The sequence below is a fragment of the Nipponia nippon genome, unplaced genomic scaffold (genome assembly GCF_047370975.1).
Source record: "Nipponia nippon isolate SJK-2023a ecotype South Korea unplaced genomic scaffold, ASM4737097v1 scaffold_6, whole genome shotgun sequence".
NCBI lineage: Eukaryota > Metazoa > Chordata > Aves > Pelecaniformes > Threskiornithidae > Nipponia > Nipponia nippon.
Genome location: NW_028262380.1, coordinates 4,729,485 through 4,749,108, shown reverse-complemented (window position 1 = coordinate 4,749,108; position 19,624 = coordinate 4,729,485). Strand labels below are relative to the sequence as shown.

At 39.2% G+C, this 19,624-nt stretch overlaps 2 protein-coding genes across 5 annotated transcripts in view; one reads left to right on the top strand and one right to left on the bottom strand.

Moving 5' to 3' along the window:
* Positions 1 to 19,624, bottom strand: part of CTNNA2 (catenin alpha 2) — a 510,643-nt gene that overhangs the window by 154,763 nt on the left and 336,256 nt on the right. The window contains exon 1 of one of the 4 annotated variants that reach the window (XM_087736024.1): positions 8,714 to 8,732. The exons of the other annotated variants lie outside the window; for them this stretch is intronic. The gene's annotated coding sequence lies outside the window, so the exon portion shown is untranslated. Of the gene's footprint in view, positions 1 to 8,713; positions 8,733 to 19,624 lie in introns of those variants that run through there. 4 annotated transcript variants of the gene reach the window in all.
* On the top strand, positions 8,911 to 15,114 carry LRRTM1 (leucine rich repeat transmembrane neuronal 1). The gene has a single exon (XM_009471678.2). The coding sequence runs from the start codon at positions 9,794 to 9,796 to the stop codon at positions 11,357 to 11,359; it is 1,566 nt and encodes a 521-aa protein (XP_009469953.1). The 5' UTR covers positions 8,911 to 9,793; the 3' UTR covers positions 11,360 to 15,114.

The window sequence follows — 19,624 nt, the reverse complement described above, 5'->3', positions numbered from 1 at the left end:
AGTTTCAAGTCACATTTTTATCACATTTTTCTTTTGACTAGAGGGCGATCTTTAATTGCAGTTTTAAGTTAAACAAGTACTGTAAGCAATTCATCAAACATTATGAAAAATGATGTATTTCTCTAACAGTCCTTGAAAGTAGCTAATTCACTTTTTACCCTCCTCTCTAGGCAATATAGCAAAATCCAATCAATAAATAAACTGGTTTTGTTCTGCCTCTGAAACAAAAAACATACTGTCCCTATTTTTCACGTATCAGGTTAGGTATAGAATATCCTAGAATTGATATATTGGAATATTACTGACAATATTATTAAGATAAGTAGGGAACAGACGATAGCATTATTTGGTCTCTTGGATTTCTGAAATCTAATCAGTATTTAATGGATAGAGCGGTGCCAGCAAATGCAGAAAGTCAGAGAACACATCTCAAAAGACTCAGAGCTGAATGCGTTTCAGGGAAGTATCCCAAGGTCAGCATTACTTCACAGTGCCGCAGATGCATGCATGCAACAGGCTCCACGGTCCAGCAGACTGAGGACCAAGAAAAAGCAGCATGAATCAAAGGTGTTTTGCTGTTGTTGCTGTTTTTTGGGTTTTTTTTGTTTTTTGTTTTTTGCTTTTTTTTTGTCAGAAATGCTTTTGTAACTGCTGTCAATATGATTTTCTTTGGGCAGAAGGTAAAGAAGCAAATACCTCCCAACTTCATCCCTCTGGCATGGAAGCTTCTTCCCACTACATTTTCAATGTCTTCTAACGCTCATTGCCTTCACAGCCCTCATGGCCATGAAAACAGCCAGAAGTGACTTCTGCTGACCTCATGTCAGTGCATGGTCCAAGCTCAGCTAGCAAAATAGGCTGCAGAAAGACAACGTGACCAAAACTCAATCGCACAGATTACATATCTGGGAGCACTGTAATTCACTAATTCTTGTCCAACAATTATTGCCTCGAACGCCTAAGCTGTGTTGATTATTATCATATTCATTAGGACATGGCAAAAAACAGTCCATGCTGGGCATTATGTAGGGACACAGGAAGAGACAATCCCTGAAATTAAGAGCCAGAAACAGAAAAAAAACCTAGATCTAAGAAGAATAAGGACATAGAACAAGCAAAAAAATGATCTCCAATTAGAAGAAGTAAAGTGAGGATCATGACTGCTTCCAGGATTCTTTTTTTTTTTTTTTTTTTTTTTTAAGCTAGGTATCTTTAATGCCTCTCTGCTCAGACACTGCTAGTTTCAGTTTTTTAAGTACAGAAATTATGCCCATTTCACAGAATCATATAATCATAGAATGTCCTGAGTTGGGAGGGACCCACAAGGATCATTGAGTCCAACTCCTGTCCCTGCATAGGACAACCCCAAAATTCACACTGTGTCTGATGGCGTTGTCCAAATGCTTCTTAAACGTTGTCAGGCTGGACACCGTGCCATTCTCGCTCCCCTTCTGATCTCTGTTGGCATATTTGGCAATCACTATCGTAGCTTGCTTAATCACCTTTTGTCCCCTACCTGCCTATTCCTCAAATGGGCCCCCATTGAGCAACATACAAGATGATGCCAGTACAGCTTCTGGGGGCCGAAGGATGATGCTGGGGGAGAGCTGGGAGTAGCTTTTCTGTCCATCATCCACAGGGCTGAGGGGAGAAGGGGAATCGCTGGGTACCACATGCTGTGGGACAGGAACCCTCAGCCAGTGTTTCTGGGCCACAGCAAAGAGATGCATAGTTCAGGAGTTTCACACCAATGATTTCCCACATCTTTAGGATTGCTGTTAGGAACATTACCGATGTAATAATGAAAAATGGTTATTCTTCCACAGCCATGCATGCAACATACAGCATCCACTTAAATACATAAACAACTTTTCATAGACAAAAATCTCTGAATAATGGGGAAAGAACTACAATATATCTTGAGCCACAGGCATTTCACTGATACTGACCTTTGATTTTGATTTAGAGGCTCTAACTAATAAAGCTTGGCTCTACACCAAATCTGAAGAAGAAAATCAAGCACTCTCTTGTCAAATTATAATTAATTTGCACTACAAAAAAAGAGCAGAAGTAAGCCAAGTGTTCTTTAAAAATGGTCTCTAGAATTCAAAACACACAGTAAAATGTCCTATATCTTGAAAAACAGGCTGATCTTTTCCTGTCTTTTCAAGTTGATTACGCATCTTTCCACTCATTTAAAATATAAATTGAGTCTTAAGAAACAATAAGCTCTTCATTTTACATGAATATTAAAGATTCAAAATTACAGCAGTAGGAGAGGAAATATGATTCTGAAGTAAACCCTACAGCTTTGTTACTATTTGCCCCCCAAACCTGCTGTTTCACCTTTAAAAAAATATATAATGTGAGGGTAATTTACATTCATATTATTGTATGTATGTTGAGAATGTGGTTCGCATATGCTTTCTACAGCTTTGCAGGTAAATTCAGGATCTTTGGGTATGTTATTAGAATTTACTGTACCTTTCTATACATTTATTGAGAGTAAAGGAGCAACACAAAGTTTTGATTACACTGTATGTTTCTTCCTTATAAGACATAAAAAGCCTTTAGCACAGACACATAAATACATTGAAATAAAACCAAGCAGGAGTCAGGAAGGCACATTTCAAAGACTGCCATTGGATCTCACAAAATTAAATTAGCTGTTGAGCAAAGCTGGGTTTCTAAGATTACACATACACCACACACAAACCACCCCCACCATATGAAACTGTTTAGTATTGCCTCAGTATTTTTAAGTCGTTTTAAAAGAAAAAGGTCAGGTTATTCTCTTTTTTTAGAAGGCATGACTATCTTTTGTTATGCCTTTAAATATGTCCTTCTGAGACTCCTGACCCGTGATTATTGCTCTTAGACATTACATCAGTTGCAAATAATACGTAATGAAGCCATAAATATTTCAGGTAGTCAACAAACCGTCTTCTTTAAGTTTGCAAAAATCACAATGACTTCTATCTGAAATGCGAGTCTTCAACCTGGTTTCTGCATTATTACTTCTACGTATGAGCTAATGATTCAGATCCCCTCTAATCCCCCAGTAAGATGCAACACACAAACAACCAGGATTTCAACCAAATTTACCCTGCGTTCTCCCTTCAGATTATGGATATCATCAGAGCAGAAGGATGGAAACATGAAAATCCTGCCTTCTCCATCTGCCAAAATATACCAAGAAGCACACATAACTGAGAATAATACAGTCTGCCAAAGATCCGATTGCCTGTTTGCTATAGGCACTCTGCTACAGCCCAACATCTATTTCCATGACTACATGATCTAGCTCATATTGTTCAGGTCTTCAGTAAATCCAAGAGTCAGATCTAAGAACATTTCAAATCATATTATTTCCAGGTAACGTTATCCAAAAGCAGAGTTTCCCTGCAATTCTCCCTTCGGAGTCAATTCAAATGGTACCCTCTGTGATGGAAGAGAATTCAATAGAAGTCTTTATTTGATTTCAAAATACTAGTTTAGCACCAACTTTACCACCAACCTATATTTCTTGCAATAATGTATCTACAAAGGCCAGCATAAAGTTTGTTATCTTTTCTGATTGTGCTTTAAAATACATTTGGAAAGGAGCAAAAGAAACGGATTAAGAACAACCGATTGTCTAATACTGAGAAGAACAGATTTTCTGCTCTGGGAAAATTTTCCAAGAGCAGTTCATCCATTTGTAAAAAGACTTTCCAGAAGACTGCCAGGAACAGCTTTTAGCTTGTTCATCCTAGCTTTTAATAATTGATTTCATAAATTCATCTCAATTCTCTCTACTTCCTGCACCTTGAAAGTCTGAAAAGTGTTTACTGCCACTAAAGTTATGTTGTTGATAAAAAGAGTGAGCTGTTTTACATCAAGAAGGCTATCCCAACATAACATGAATGACTTCTCTACAGCAGGAGTTTGTTGGTGTGGTCCTGCCTGCATCCCCAGGTGGAACTTACCAGTTCCCTGAGCAACAAGTTATTCTGGAGATGGACACAAAATGCCAGTAAGTCATGGACACACGAGGGGTTTAGGGACATAACCGATTTGACTACAGGGGAGATTTTTCACAGTCATAAGCAACCCTGCTATTCTGTCACTTTGTGGTGTATTCATGGTTGCACCATCATCCAGCCTCTTACAGGCTTGACGAATCTGAGTAAATCCACCAAATAAACCAACCGAGCAATCAACCAACCAACACGAGATGCAATGGCATCAATAGCCATCTTGGATTAGCTGCATTCGTGTAAGAACACAATCCTTTCAGTAAAAAAGAGTCTTGAAACACAAATAAAAGACCATTTAGCATTATAGTTTATTCAAAAATAATCCTTACAGATGAACTATCAACAGTAGAACAGGGCAAAGTAGATATATTCAAGTGTATGGATAAGCTGTGGCTCTCTGCCCTTAAGCTAATTGGAAATCAGTTACAGTTCATACGCTGGCACCTCCAGAAATGCTTGGGAAGATCTTGAGATGAACCTTTCTGGAGCGTCTAGCTCAGCATTTCTGAAGGTGGAACTAATTGATTTCCAATTAAATATAACTAACTAAAACCTTTACAATTGCTACTCATTGCACTCTACACATGCTTCCTCCAAGACTTCCCAAGACATTTTTAGAGATAGAAATTAGCAAGAGTTAATTGAAAAGCAAGGTTTAAATTTCCACTTTCCCTATAAACCAGTTCCAACAACCCGGTAACTTGACTGTAAAGCACCAGTCTTTGCTTAACCAGGACACTACATGATCTTCAGCAATGCGCTGATTAATCACAGAAGGATAGTTTTTACTTGTCGTTTCTCCATTATACCTGGACATTCACAACCAATAACACCGTCTAGAACTTTGACAGCACATCCAGAAATCCATAGGCAATTTCACAGCTACTTAGAGAGTCAGTAACTCTTTAGCTTATTCAAGTAGTCTATCAGTAATGAATGGAGGAGAAAGACACTTCATCTTACCACTGATATATTTTCCTAAAAATTGACATTTCCGCATTGCATTGACAATTCTGCACAGAGGTCTTTACAGAGCTGTACATGACTGCCTGCTATTGAGTGTGGCTGATGATGGGAGTGGAGTGACTAATGAGAGAGAAAAGTGTTTATCACATTGTCAAAAACAATAAGATGATTTACATAAGAATATCTATTATTTAAAGGTAGTAACAAATTCAGTGTGTCTGTTCTGCACTGCAATAATTTAATGGTAGTTATCATTATTACTTTGACATCTTGAATCGCTAGAAGTATTTTGGTCAAAAGTTTGGGTAATATAGTGCGTTCTTATATTTACTAGAAGAGACGTTATATAGGTGATGGACTTCTTATCAGCTGAAACCCTGAATTCTGTATAGAAGGGAGAGCCAGCCAAATGCCAGGGATGACCGAGATATAAATACTGGAGAAATAACAGATTTCATTTGCTTTACCTGAAGTCACGTCTTTTTCTTCCCTTTTCTGTTTTTAAATGTTTCCTTTATACAAAATGCCATGGTTCAGTGCACTTGAAAATTAAAGACTACCATGTGAGATCAAGGTTTGAGTCTGTCCATTCATGAAAGGAAATTAAAATCACCACTACAAGTCCCACTTTTTATTATACTGATAGAAACCGCTCAGAAAATACCAGAAGGAAGAAATATACTCAGTATTTAATATACTGTTTTGTCTTTTCATATTTTTTTGGTTAATATATTAAAACATGTGTCTATGCACAGTTAGACACTAGTGGCCAGATTCTCCTCTTATTCATGCTGTCTTAACCCCTGGATTGCAAACCCAGGCAGGTTAAGTATTGGGTACAAACAGTAATGCCATGCAAAACAAGGAATTAGTAAGTATGAACTGATTCTGAGGCTAGCTAAATGATATGTGACATTAATCTGAACACAATATTAAAAATGTGTAGGCTAAATACATTGAAAAATGTTTCCCTTTTTCGACCTGAACAATTTTGACAATCACTGCAGGGTGTTGCCAGTCAATTACATTTATGACTCCAAGAAATAGCTTCCCAACTAAACTTTCTAAAACTTTACTCATGTTGTTATTCTGTAACCTACTTTACATTGATTTAATCAATCACCTCCCTTAAACACGTAAAAACTTAGTTTGTGCTTCTTAAAATGTTTTGTAATAGCACATTTAATAAAGCTAATTTAAATCCGCTAATTTATAGAGATTTGCCTGAGGCTTTGAAACTTCAGAAAATGTGTAAACTTAACAGTTTGGCTGTGATAACAGCTCAGACAGTAGAAATTAAGCCCTTTGCATTACAATCATGTTCAAAGTGGATTGCTAGTTTTATTGCAAAAAAAAGTACATTTCAAAAATATAGAAGAAAACCAAACATACAGAAGATATTTCAGGGCTAAGATATATATTCACGCAAGTTTGTCTTTGCTGATCCGCATGCCACAGTTCTCGAATTTGGTCACTACTCTGCCTCAACATCACAGCCCCAAACATATGTTGAGGTCTCTCATTTTAAGACTACCTGGATTCCTTTTTATGAACACATTTTGGACAAATAAGAGCAGAGTTTCTCATGCAATAAACCTCTGACAGAGCTGTGAGATAGTGTGCTTAGGGCCATTAATTCTGGGTCCCTAATTCTAGTTGTCAGTCTTTCAGCTGATGCTATATAGGTTTGGTACTGTCTGCTCTAATTTCTACGTCTGGAAACCAAATGATAATAGATTATGTGCCAGTGTGGGAATAGGCAGATTGGTTAGGATCCAGGCTGTATCCCCAGTGCTAGCAAGAAGCAGCAGAGAAAAAATAGTATTCAGCTCTTCACAGGGATGTATCAAGGAGTTTCATCGCTACTAGAAGAATTCGTTACTTTTTACATAGCATTTAGATGGTAACTAAGTGATCATTATCATCATCTGATTTGCAGAAAATGTCAGCTTTGCTTGAAGACGTAGTTGAAATTTTTAGGGCTACTGTTGCAGATCTCTCCCCAAATTGTTATATGGGAGAGGGCAGTAAGCCCTACCCCATGAAGACTCATAGGGTGGCTGTCTTTTAAGGCATAAAACCATATCACTTTGAACCTTTTTTCATGTCTGTGAAGTTCAAGTCATCTTTTTAATTTTTTTTCCTGCTAATTGCAGCAAAATATTCAGAAACGTAATCCGGAATGCATTCTTGGACAAGGTTTTTTTAGTGTCTTCTCCTGCTTCAATGCTCTTTCTCTTGGTTCTGTCATTGCTTTCCCTCCCGCTTCTGTGTACTGAGAAACAGAATTAAGGTGTACTGCAACCAGTGGGCACTTGCATAAACAGCCTGCTTTGAATAAAACAGCATGATCTGGGGAGAGGAAGAACATGTTCAGCTTTCCTGCCCAAATGCTAAAACATATAAGAGGTTCATATACTATTAAAGCATCACATTTTTGCTTTGAGACCACTGAAATGCAAAGGCTGTGAATAGCAGAAAAATGTGAATAAACTGAACTGGGAGCATAAAAGCACATTGATTCCCAGGTTCTGAAACCGCAGTCAAAGTGTTTTATATTTGTCATTTATTTAAGACATTTTTTGGCAAATACATTTGTAATGAATATCCTTCACACATTTTTATGCACGAGAGCTTAAGTTTTCCAGGACTTCTGTAAAACAACTTTTACTGCATCAAATTGCTGCATTCCTTGATCTCTACCAGCACACACTCACAGCAGCCAGCCCCACTCAAACACAACGAGCAGCTCTAGGATTTCGTAGCTCTCCAACAGATACTTCAAAAAGAAGATTTTTTTAAAATTAATACGGTTGTGAAAAAGAAAGCAAATGCAACGGTTTTGCCCTGCCTCCAGCATTTCACAACCGATGTTGACTTAAAATTAGCATGGTCTTCTGCAATACTTGTATTTCCATGCGAAACTTCTTCATAGAGAATTCAGGCAGAATCGTGAGCTGTCAGCTCCGATTGCGTTCACCAGCACACAGGCTTTAGACTCTATTTCATAATAGGAAAAGATGGCCAGCGTTTTCCTGACAGAAGTATCATATATTTTTCAGTCAGTAAAAATTACAGAGAGAGCTCATTGTCGATGCATTTCCCATAGATAATGAGGACTGCAAATTATCAGGCAAGGATTTTTTTGGTACACGGAACAAAAACCAGCACAATCTGCAGAACTTATTAACTAATCGGGTTTTAAACCCCTTCTTTGCATGCTGCTGACACAGTCAGAGTAACCTATACATTAATCTTATTCCAAAAGCACAGTAATCTTTATGCTGCAAGAATTATAGTTTTGTGTGCCATAGCGTACAGTGCAAAAAAAAAAAAAAAAGGCTTTAGGAAAGGCATGTGCTGAACACACACAAAATATGCAGGATGGAAAAAGACCAAATGTAATTAAAGCTTATATGAAACCAGACATTCCTATTTGCAGAGCTCTGGCTGCATTTCTATGAGAAAGAATGCACAGAATTTCAAATCATGCTCTATTTAGACAATGTCAGAATAAAACCACATTCCCCCCCCACTCCCCCACCCCAAGACTCCAAAAGGCAAATCTCATCATCAGAATTAGAGAGAAAAAGCAATCCAAAGATACTGGTTTACATATTCCTTCCCAAACCAAGAAATCAAGTATCTCCCTCTCCCGGCTAATAGCTTATAAATTCAGACTTTAAACAAAAGCAAAAAAAAAGAATCCTAATTCTCAAGCTTCCTACTTAGCACTGCCTCGCTGTTGATGATTTGTGCGGCTGTGTGTGCGTGCGTGTTTGAGAAATGGCGAGATAGGCTTAAAGTATTTTCCATTTCATCAAAGAGCATATATTACTTTCCTGGTTCGCTCAAATGTTGGTTTTATGCCCACCCCTTTTCAATCTGCCCATGTCTGAGATGCACAGTGCAGGCGTACAATCATGAGCAGCTTACGACACTCAGTGAACACTAGGTGCCTCTGCATGCTCTAGCAACATACTGCTCAGCTGAAGGGAAGGGATTCTTGCTGTCTCTCTCTGCTCTAAGCATCACCTAACAAGCAAAGCGAACAAAGAATGGGAAATAAAGCTACCCTTAGCCGGTCAGTGAATGAATGGTAATCTCTCTATGGAGTAAAGGTTGTGCCGGTCAATGGTCGTTGCAAATGATGGACATTAAACAGATTGACAAATCCTGTGGAGTCGTTAGTAAAGAGTTTGGAGTTTTTTTCACGCCACAGTGTTAACTGCAGAGAAAAGGACAGAGGGAGAAGGAGAAGATCAAGCTCATGTACATAGTTCTGAAACTTGCAGGTCCTAGGAGTCAGCTAAAAAGCTAGCTGGACAAGCCTTTCGCTCTTTGAGCAGAAGCGAAGTGAGACATTGTGAGCTTGCCAGCCTTGCACAAAATTGAAAGGGACTGAATTTGTAGCACAGAGGGGTCTTTTTTAGCTCTGCATATAATTAGTCCAAACACAAAGGAAGCAACTGAATGGAGGTTGTCACTCTCTGGAAAAGGGTGGGTAAGACACTTTTTAATTAAATTCTTTCATGAAGAAAGATTTTTTTTTTCTTTGCTGCAGCATTTAACATGAACAAAATCACTATCATTTTACCTTTGAATGTCTGTGAACTTTAATGCTGCACAGCTCCTGCATGCTGTAAAGTGAAATATTTGCCTCTGTGTTTGTTCTGTTTGCTGTTTTGCTTTGGTTTTCTGGCTTTGTTTTGTTTTTTGTTTTTTTTTTTTCCCTTAAATAAAATATGATGTAGAATTTGAAAAGATTCAATGGACATTCTCAAGCATATTTGGAAATATTCTTGCTAATGGATTTCCTTCTTATTGGTCTCTGTTTAAACTGGCTGCTGAGGAAGCCCCCGGGGTTGATATTGTGTACGCTGGGTATCTTTTCTAAAATGCTTCCAGCCGTGAATAGTGGGTGTCCACAGCTATGTCGGTGTGAGGGCAGGCTTTTGTACTGTGAATCACTGAATCTTACAGAGATGCCTCGCAACCTGTCGGGCATGATGGGCTTGTCTCTGCGGTACAACAGCCTTTCAGAGCTGCATGATGGACAGTTCACAGGGTTAATGCAGCTCACGTGGCTCTATCTGGATCACAATCACATTTGCTCAGTGGAGGGGAATGCCTTTCAAAAATTGCGGCGAGTTAAAGAGCTCACCCTGAGTTCCAACAAAATAACCCAACTGCCCAACACCACTTTCCGACCCATGCCAAACTTGCGCAGTGTGGATTTATCATACAACAACCTACAGTCTTTGGAGCCTGACCTGTTTCACGGGCTGAGAAAACTAACAACTTTGCACATGCGGTCGAACGCCATCAAGTTTGTGCCAGTGAGAATTTTTCAGGACTGTCGCAGCCTGAAGTTTCTAGACATAGGATACAATCAGTTAAAGAGCCTGGCTCGAAACTCTTTTGCAGGCTTGTTAAAACTCACTGAGCTGCACCTTGAGCACAATGACTTGGTGAAGGTGAATTTAGCCCATTTTCCCAGGCTCATCTCCCTGCATTCTCTCTGCTTGCGAAGGAATAAAGTTACCATCGTAGTAAACACTTTGGACTGGATATGGCAACTTGAAAAAATGGATCTCTCCGGCAACGAAATCGAATACATCGAACCTCACGTTTTCGAAAGTGTACCTCACCTCAAATCCCTGCAGCTGGACTCCAACCGGCTGACCTACATCGACTCCCGAGTCCTCGACTCCTGGAAGTCCCTCACTAGCATCAGCCTTTCTGCAAACTCCTGGGATTGCAGCCGTAACGTTTGCGCCCTGGCCTCCTGGCTGAGCAACTTCAAGGGTCGCTACGACAGCAATCTGCTCTGTGCCACCCCTGAGTACGCACAGGGCGAGGATGTTTTGGACGCGGTGTACGCTTTTCACTTGTGCGAAGACGTGGCAGACCCCACGAGCGTTAACACCCTCTCCCCGGTAACGAACAACAGCGACCAAACGTTCAGCTACGGCTCTGCCACCGCCACGTATGACGTGCAGGACAGCGAAGGGGACCGCACGACATATGCCATAACCGTGACCATGCCCGGCGAGAACTCGGAGAACGCTGTTCAGATTCACAAGGTGGTGACGGGGACCATGGCATTGATTTTTTCCTTCCTCATCGTGGTTTTAGTGTTGTACGTCTCCTGGAAGTGCTTTCCAGCCAGCTTAAGGCAACTAAGACAGTGCTTTGTAACACAGCGCAGAAAGCAGAAGCAAAAACAGACCATGCATCAAATGGCTGCCATGTCAGCCCAGGAGTATTACGTTGATTACAAACCCAACCACATTGAGGGAGCCCTGGTGATCATTAATGAGTACGGATCTTGTTCCTGTCACCAGCAGCCAGCGAGGGAATGCGAGGTGTGATTTTCCTTGGGGATTTAAACAGTGTGCAACCAAATAACAGCGTGCAGGCAGACAGTGGCACGGGGGGGGGTTGCTGTGCTTTGCTGGTGATTTCTGACACGCTCCTCTGCCGAAATTGTTAAGAGGGGCTGTCTAAAAGACTTGATATTTTAGCTTTATCGTGTCTTAAAAATCTTCAGGACAGTCAATCTTAAGATTTCATATGCTAATACTCCCTTTGAAGATCTGTCAATATTCAGGAATCTGAGAGTGTAAAAAGGTACCAATTATTGATCTTTTGTAAACTAAGAAAACTGTTTAAAATAAAAAAAAATAGCATTTACAGTTTTTACAGACTGGTGTATATTACATGAATTGTTCCCTGTATACAAAATGCAACAGTTTAACCTCTTTCTCTCTTCATACTGAGTGTTGAAATGAAAGTCTAGGAGCAAAGAAGCCACATAAAATAGCAAGCTTAAAATTAAGCAGATGGCTTCACATTGTAATTAGTACGCATTCACTTACATCATGTTACTGAAGATATGAAGCATGACACTGGAATTATATTTTTGTTAATGTGCTACCTGTAACTGGATGTCAGTACAACAAGGAGCCAGTGCACCTCAGAAAGGCTAAAGTTTTGACCATGTCCCTGGGACAGGATTTCTGAGGATTTTTAAGTACAGTGCACTTGTCAGTTGCTGTAAAGTCCATAAAAACTGCATCATAACCCCTAAAAGTATTTTGTATCAAAACTGATCATATTACAAAGTCTCACTAAAAAGAAAAAACAACAAACAACAAAACTCAAGCAACCGAAACACTGCCAAAAAAAGTGCTCGTCATCATTTTCTTTAAAACAAAAAAGACAAAACCACCTCAATGTAAGGGCTTTTACTAGTGTTTCCCACTTCTATGCTTGTTTTGAGACATGCTAAGAGCAAAGAAACCCTTGCTTTGTGCAGTGTGGTGCCATGGTGAATGGAGAAGAGCAAAAGCTATTCGGTTCTCAGTGGTGAAACCTGTGTGTGTTTCACGAGTAAAACCTCGGCTGTACCACTGCCAGAGTAAGACAGAGAGTTATTAAAGCATACTTCTGGGTCCTATAGTAAACTGCTAGCAAAGCCTGTCTCATGTCCCTCACTTTCACCGCCAGCCTTCACTAACAAAACAACTCTAAAATCTCTGCAAAGGCTGAAATTATATGAACCCTCCTTACTAATGACTGATAAATGGAATTGATGGTTATAAGCAGTGATTTAATAATGTAGAATCACACAGCTGTTTTATTTGACTGCCCTTAAATAAAGGCTTCCTTTCCTTGTATTTTGGATTTTTCATTCCAGTATGTGAACAAACTACTGAATGATCTTTTCAACAGCTCCTCTCATATTAATGAAGATGAGGTAGTTTTATAACATCAGGCAGAGCATCTTGAAATTTTCTTCATGCAGCATTACATGCTAATAAAATGGTACGGATAATGAATTGGGTAACATTTCTACGCTTTGTACATATTTCTCTATCCTAAGGTTGCCACCAATAGAGGAAAAATTCAGAAATCTAACATATATTTTAATTTAACACAGGTTTTTTCTTTTTTATAGCATCGAAGTGCCACCTACCCTTAAAAAGCGACAGTAGACTTATAAAGTAGAGAATAGGCACAGAAGAAACCAAATTTTTTCCTGCACGGCAGGTTTTAGCCATTAATTTTAAACATAAAGAGTGAATTTTATATTTTTTTCTGACTGACACTATTTTTACGGAGTCAGAACTTATTTTCCTCTATTTGGTACATCTCAACCTGTTTAATATTAAATATGACGATAACCTCTTAACCAAAATTTTTATTTAGTGAGACTATAATGTCATGTGTGAAAGCAATGAGACTATGTATTGGGCGAGGACTTTTTTGATTAAAAAAATATTGAAAATCAACTGCTTTTATATTAAAGCCACTGAAAATTCACCCATGGCTTTGAAACAAGCTAGCACTGTTAAAACTAGGCTTTTCTCTCTTTAAACAAACGCACATTTCTGTTTCTACACCTCAAACCCACAAGGGCCTGATCCATCCTGAAACTCCCAAGTGACCTGAGGGGTTAAGTGTCTAGATATGAACCTAGCGGTGAGGGCAGAGAGTAGGTAAGGAGCCCCTTGTCTCTTTGGGTGCCTGATCATATTTTAAGAAAAATACTTTAAGCCATGCTAACTGAGGGCCAAACTGTATGTATTTTCCCCATTAAACCCTTCTCTGAAATCAATAGGGAATTTAACCGTGAAAAATTGTCTCTCTAACTTTGGACTACGTTATATGTTCCTCAAAGCAACATGCAGCACTGCAGTCAGAAGGACTGATTACAGCTAGTTGCCAGGAAGCTTCCAAAACCAACCAAGATTGTTAAAATGTTGTCTGCGTATGGTAAAAAAAAATACGAATTAGCTTTATTTCTATAGTGACCCCCTGTTGCTATAAGGAGTATTAGTTCAGTCATGGTTTTGCCCCTGTAAATCTGATGCAAGACTGATACCAACAAACAATCATCCCATGGTTGTATTTCTATGTATTTTTAGCATATTTGTGGGTTGTATTTTAAACACACTAGTGATTGCACCCCTCTGGAATTATTCCTGCTGTTTATTGGTGTTAGCAACCTCAAGCTACGTTTGCAAAGACGTGAGCAATTCCGCCTTTGGAATTTCTTCACCTCTCTGCTTCATGCATCGTGCATTGACAGCTCAAGTAAACTGAACAGAATATTTTTCTTTAAAGGTGCAGTGATTTCCTAAGTGAGAGCTGATTTCGGTATTGCCTGTTGCCATTTCTCCTGAAGAGAGATAATGACTACCAATGACTTGCCACCTTAGCAGGATGATGGATGGATCTTCCATATAGAGCACAGCAGTTATTAAACTTCAGAAAATGATCTATTTCAAAATCTTCATGCAGAAATCTTTTCTAAGGGTAATATCGTCTAGACACAACCTCCTAATGATCTCCAGAGAATATCTGGAGATCTGGATACCCTCTGAATATCACCTGGTGGAAAGAGGGGTGTCACTGCTATTACATGGCATGAAGGTACTCCACAGGGGGCCCGCATCTAGTCTGAAAGTTTACATGAAAAATATATGGATTGTAAAGAAATAAAGGAGCAAGTATTTCATTTCAATCCAGCTATTGCAAACCCAGTTATTCATCCTGCTCCAGGCTGCTTGCATTGGTATATATCAGAGTTATTATATGTGTACTGCATTTATAGCAACTGCAGGGACAAATTTTCCTGAACTCTTTCTTCCAAATTTCATGTTCACCAACTGTCCAGAGATATGTCATTCCCTCTCTGGTGATGCCCACAGTCTGGCTTATGAAATGGCTCCAAAAAAAAAAGGGAAGAAGAAACAAAAAAAGATGCTTTTGTGGTTAGTTGTACAGTTTGGGGTTCAGGAGATGCTTGGGGAATATCGAAGGAATGAAAATATTTTAAATATTCCCCTTTTAATGTTCCACTTAATAGGACTAATCTCCCTTTTATAATTAGGTAATTAACATTACTTGCTTTTTATTTAAGTGTCTTTTAACATACAAGACAGGGTGAAAGGCAAGCAAAAGAACTACCTTTTTTGAGAATGGTTAACACTACCAGTGTTATAGATCTCTAATATGCAATCTCTTGCTGCTAACATCAATACACACTCACAGTGCACCCAGTGATGAAGGAACTGTTGCTGTGTATGCTTTGAATGTATATAAAGGATGATTTATTTTCCTTTCTGTCTTTTTTCCTTCCTTTCTGTACTACTTAAAAAAAAAATGATATGAAACCACAGAATCAATGCTAATGTACCACATTCTGTTTCTGGCCTGAATATATAAAATACAAAGAAATTCTGTGTTTAAGCTGCAAATTCCCTCCTTTACCACGCTGTTTGAGTGCTGCAGGGGGTTAGACAAGGGGGTGATCTCTTCCTCCATGTGCACAGCAACAGCCAGATGCTCTGTACCAGTCTGAAGATGCAGTCCCATGCCTGGTTCATAACTGCCTTGCATACGTGTGCCAGAGAGAGATCATGAAAGACACCTAAGGATGTTTTTGTATGCTTTAATATATTCTGTATGTTTTTATGGGTAAGGCATTGAGGGGCACTTGAAATGAGCCTATTTGATCATTTTTCTTTGGTTCTGATAAAAAGCCCCTCATTTGCTTTTGAGATGGACTAAATTTGTTTCTTGTATGTGTCTCATTCCGCATTGACAGCAAAAGGACACTCTGAATACCCCTCCCCTTCCCCCCAGCTTCTCCAATGGTATTCAGAATGGCAAATAAGAAGGAGTATTTAATTAGGAAGCTTATTTCTAGTGCTATAATAATAATAATAATAACAGTAATAATAATAAAAGAAATGAAGAAGACACAAAAGATGAAAGGAAAGACTGAAGTAATGACAACTAAATTAGGTTGTTGCTGGCTCCCTTTGCCTTTTCTTTTTTAAAGACCGTAAATCTAAAGGACTAGCACAGATGAAAAATCAAGACTGAAGGTGGGTGGAGAAAGCAGTTTTAAAAACTGAGCAAGCAGGGATGAAACAGCTTCTGGCAAGGAGGGTACAACACTAAATAGCTTCATTGAGCAAGAAAGAGAAAAGGAAAGGGTGAAGGGACAGGATGAAAGGGAAGATGAGAACAGGTGAGAAGGCAAGGGGACCACTGTGCACGCAAGGAAAACAAGATTTTTCAGTGCCTTCACCTCCCACGTTAAGACTGTGGCAAGGACAACAGCAGAGATTTAAGAAAGATACCCAGCATCTCTCTCTGTCTCTCTTTTTCTCCCTCTTTTCAAACTCTCAGCACACACTCTCACTGACAGAGGCTCAGGCGGACATGCTTTCCCAAACACGCACGCACGCAACCCCGTCATTTCCTCTGCCACCTCCTGGTTCCCTGGGAGCACAATGTCCCCCTCATCCATCATCTTGTTCAGTGAACTCCAGCACTGTGCCTCTTCCACTAATTTTTTTGGCTGGACTTCTTAGCTATCCTTGTCACAGTTCAGCACAGACTTTCTAGAAAATCAGACTCTTCTACCCAAAATATCTACTTTTTTTCCCCATCCATAAGAAACCTTCATCTAGAGAGATGGGTGATCTTGAGCTACAGCAGATTCTCCTGCTAATTATATCCACATTCAGTCTCCCTCGTATTCAGCTTTAGTATTCACAGCTATTATGACAAACAGATCTGAGATATTTTTTGCTGTGCTCAATTTATCATTATGCACCAAGGTTATACTTTTCCTTGACCTGCTCAATCCAGTCTAATATTAACAAATTGAACATTTATACGGGTTCCTTTGCGAGCATGAAGTTGATTAGGAATTTAGGAAATGCTGGTGATTTAAAGATTAACCTTTCATATAATTACTGACATAAACCAGAGCTATTAAGGTATTAGAAACAACTATTCAGAGTATCTTCTATGTAAAAAAAATATCGCATTTAGCGCCATGCAAAAGACTTTCCGTACCAGCCATTTTTTTTTTTTATCAGCAGAGAAACCTGGTGAAAGGAAAGGAGTAAGCGCAGTCTACCTCTAAAGTTATGTAGAGGAAAGCAAAAATATTACAGAAACCAAGCAACAATCTTCTGCTGGCAAGACACAGCCTGTAATTGGGTGGGTGGCTGTGAAGATCTGAGATGAATGCTGCAGAGCACTGTAATTTTATTGCAGTGTGTCTGCTTTAAAGTGAACATATTTGCAATGAAATCTGTATTTCTGTGAGAACAGGGCAATTGTTTTTGTTATAAAGATAACGTCACTTGTTGGCATTCAGACACAATTATTCAGCCTTTAAACCAATTAGTGTTCTTATTCGCTTTTGCTGGTGTGACAGTTTGGTGAGACAGTCAAATGTAACAGGCTGCATTGAAAGGAGTTTGAGCTCAAAGTACGCAGATTTGCATTACAAGAGAAGAAATTCAGTTTAAAATAAACATCAGCTTTTCACCTTTTCCTCCACTTCTCCTCTTCCCGAACATCCAAATATGTACATTGCTTATAGAAATTAGAGATAATTGGCAGTGGCTAAAGGATAACATTATGTGCGCCTGTGCTTGGCAAACAGCACCTCCTATTCTGCTAAGGCACTTTTTATTTTAAACCATTTCACCGCTCTCATGTTCTTCACATCCTCACCAGACACAGTAACTACCGCCAGAAAGATGTCTTTCAATACGGGTGCTATGGGAACATACTCAATTCGGTTCCATTTCTGAGCTAACAAAGACTAATCCAAGATTTCAAAGGTAATAGGTAAGTATAAAAATCTACTTCATCACTGAATTACCATTTTTAGCACAGCAGATTTCTCTGACTGCCATGGTTAGACACTGAGCCTGGTCGTTCATTTTTTACAAACTTTGTTGTGGCCTTTTTCAAGACGTACCTTTCTCCTAATAGCAAAGCAGAGCACGACACCCGAGAGAGGACTAAAAATTGTATTTTCAGTAAAATCTGAGATAAAAAAAATATGCACGGACATACAAAATTGATTTACGAGCTTATCCAATGAAGGCGATACAGCTTCTCTGTACCAGCTCTCCCTGAAGCAGCACACCTCTGTACCCTAGTGGTGACAACAAGGTATGAGCAAACATCCTCCTCACAGCTGGGGGACTCAAACTGAAATCAGATTTCTGAATATCTTTAAAAATATATACTTTCCCTCTAATTTTTATCCCTTCTCACCTACTCTCCCATTTTTCATTCCCAGAACCTCACAGGTGGAGTGAAGCAAAAGAGGGGGGAGGGAAGAGGGAAACCCCGAAAATCCCAAACTAAACTGCAAGAACAGTCCACAGCTACTGAATTCCAGAGGTTTTCATTCTTTTAACAACTGCCAGCCCTTTGAAACACATCTGCCATCAACCCGCTTTGCAAGACGAGAGGTAAAGTGAGCTCCCGGGAGTAAACCTGAATCTGCCTCTGTAGTTCAGTGCCTCTACTGACAGTCTGGCTTGCTAAGAGAGCCTGGTAAATATTAAATAATGTTAATAATAATGAGATAAACCACCTAGGGATTTCTGCCCCCCCTTTTTTTTTAAACCTGGCTCCGTACTAAAGTTTATCTTGACAGAAAATTTACTTCTCTGATCCCAATTATTTCCCAAAGCAATTTTTTCAACAGCAAACAGAAATTCGTGGCTGCTGCTAAAAGGTTTGCAATCCCCATGCTAAAGAGGCCACCACATGTCAAATGTTTACCTTAATTTCATGTAAATGTCACTCCATATTGGACATTCTGTATTTCTTTACCGGCATATGCAGCCGCCTCCATCTTCACGAACCTTCCCCTCGTGCCGTAACTACCTTTACAAACAGCCCAGAACCCACTGCTGCTGTCAGATCAAATTCCCAAACAACAACTGGATGTAATGAATTTATTATGTAATTGCTGTAGTCTAATAAAATTGAATGTGAATCCTATGGCCTGAAAGACAAAGAAATAATGGAGACAATAAATGAGTGGAAGAAATGCATCTGACATACTCTCTATGGGGAAAAAAGCCCACAAAACAAAAAACATTGCATGGGGCAATGCTTAGACTTGCAGAAGGTGGAGGGCATCAAGCATCAACTGCAAAAAGGTGAATTACATGGGACAGAGAAAATCACTGCTAAAAAAGAAAGGGGACAGTGCCCATAGCAGATTAATCAGAAAGAGAATGAGGTGATAACCAACACAGGAGAAACTCATCAAGGGATAACAAAGCTCTGTGGTGATATTTGATGACAAAATGAGTATACACAAACAGGTAGTTGCAGTGGGGGAAACAGCAATCCGTGAAGGCCCATGAAGCTGAACCCGGAGCTTATTTCTCTGTCCATCTTTGCTCTGTCACAATGGGCTTTTTGGTACATTTTTTAAAATCTTAACTATTTTATTGCTGTTATGCACAGAACAGGACCCTTGGAGATTGTGCTTTTACTTTATGTGAAATGTGCTAAAACAATAGCTGTTTTTTTGATGGGTGACACTTGTAGCCTGAAGTAAATCCTGTTGTATTGGGTTTGTGTATGTATTTCCTTGATTCCAGCAACTGTTAGGGATTGCATTAGGTTATTCTAGCTGGTGGAATGATGATTGTCCCAAAAAGTTCCCCCAAGTAGTTTTATGAAGTTACACTGTGTGTCTTTCACAAAAAAGGGAGTTGAAAACTTTTCTCTTTTTTTCCTGGTTATGTTTTCCCCTTATGTAGAATAATCTAACCCCAATCTGTCAT

What these genes read in the sequence shown, in the direction of transcription:
- LRRTM1 (XM_009471678.2), top strand. Translation starts at nt 9,794, where the DNA reads ATGGATTTCCTTCTTATTGGTCTCTGTTTAAACTGGCTGCTGAGGAAG.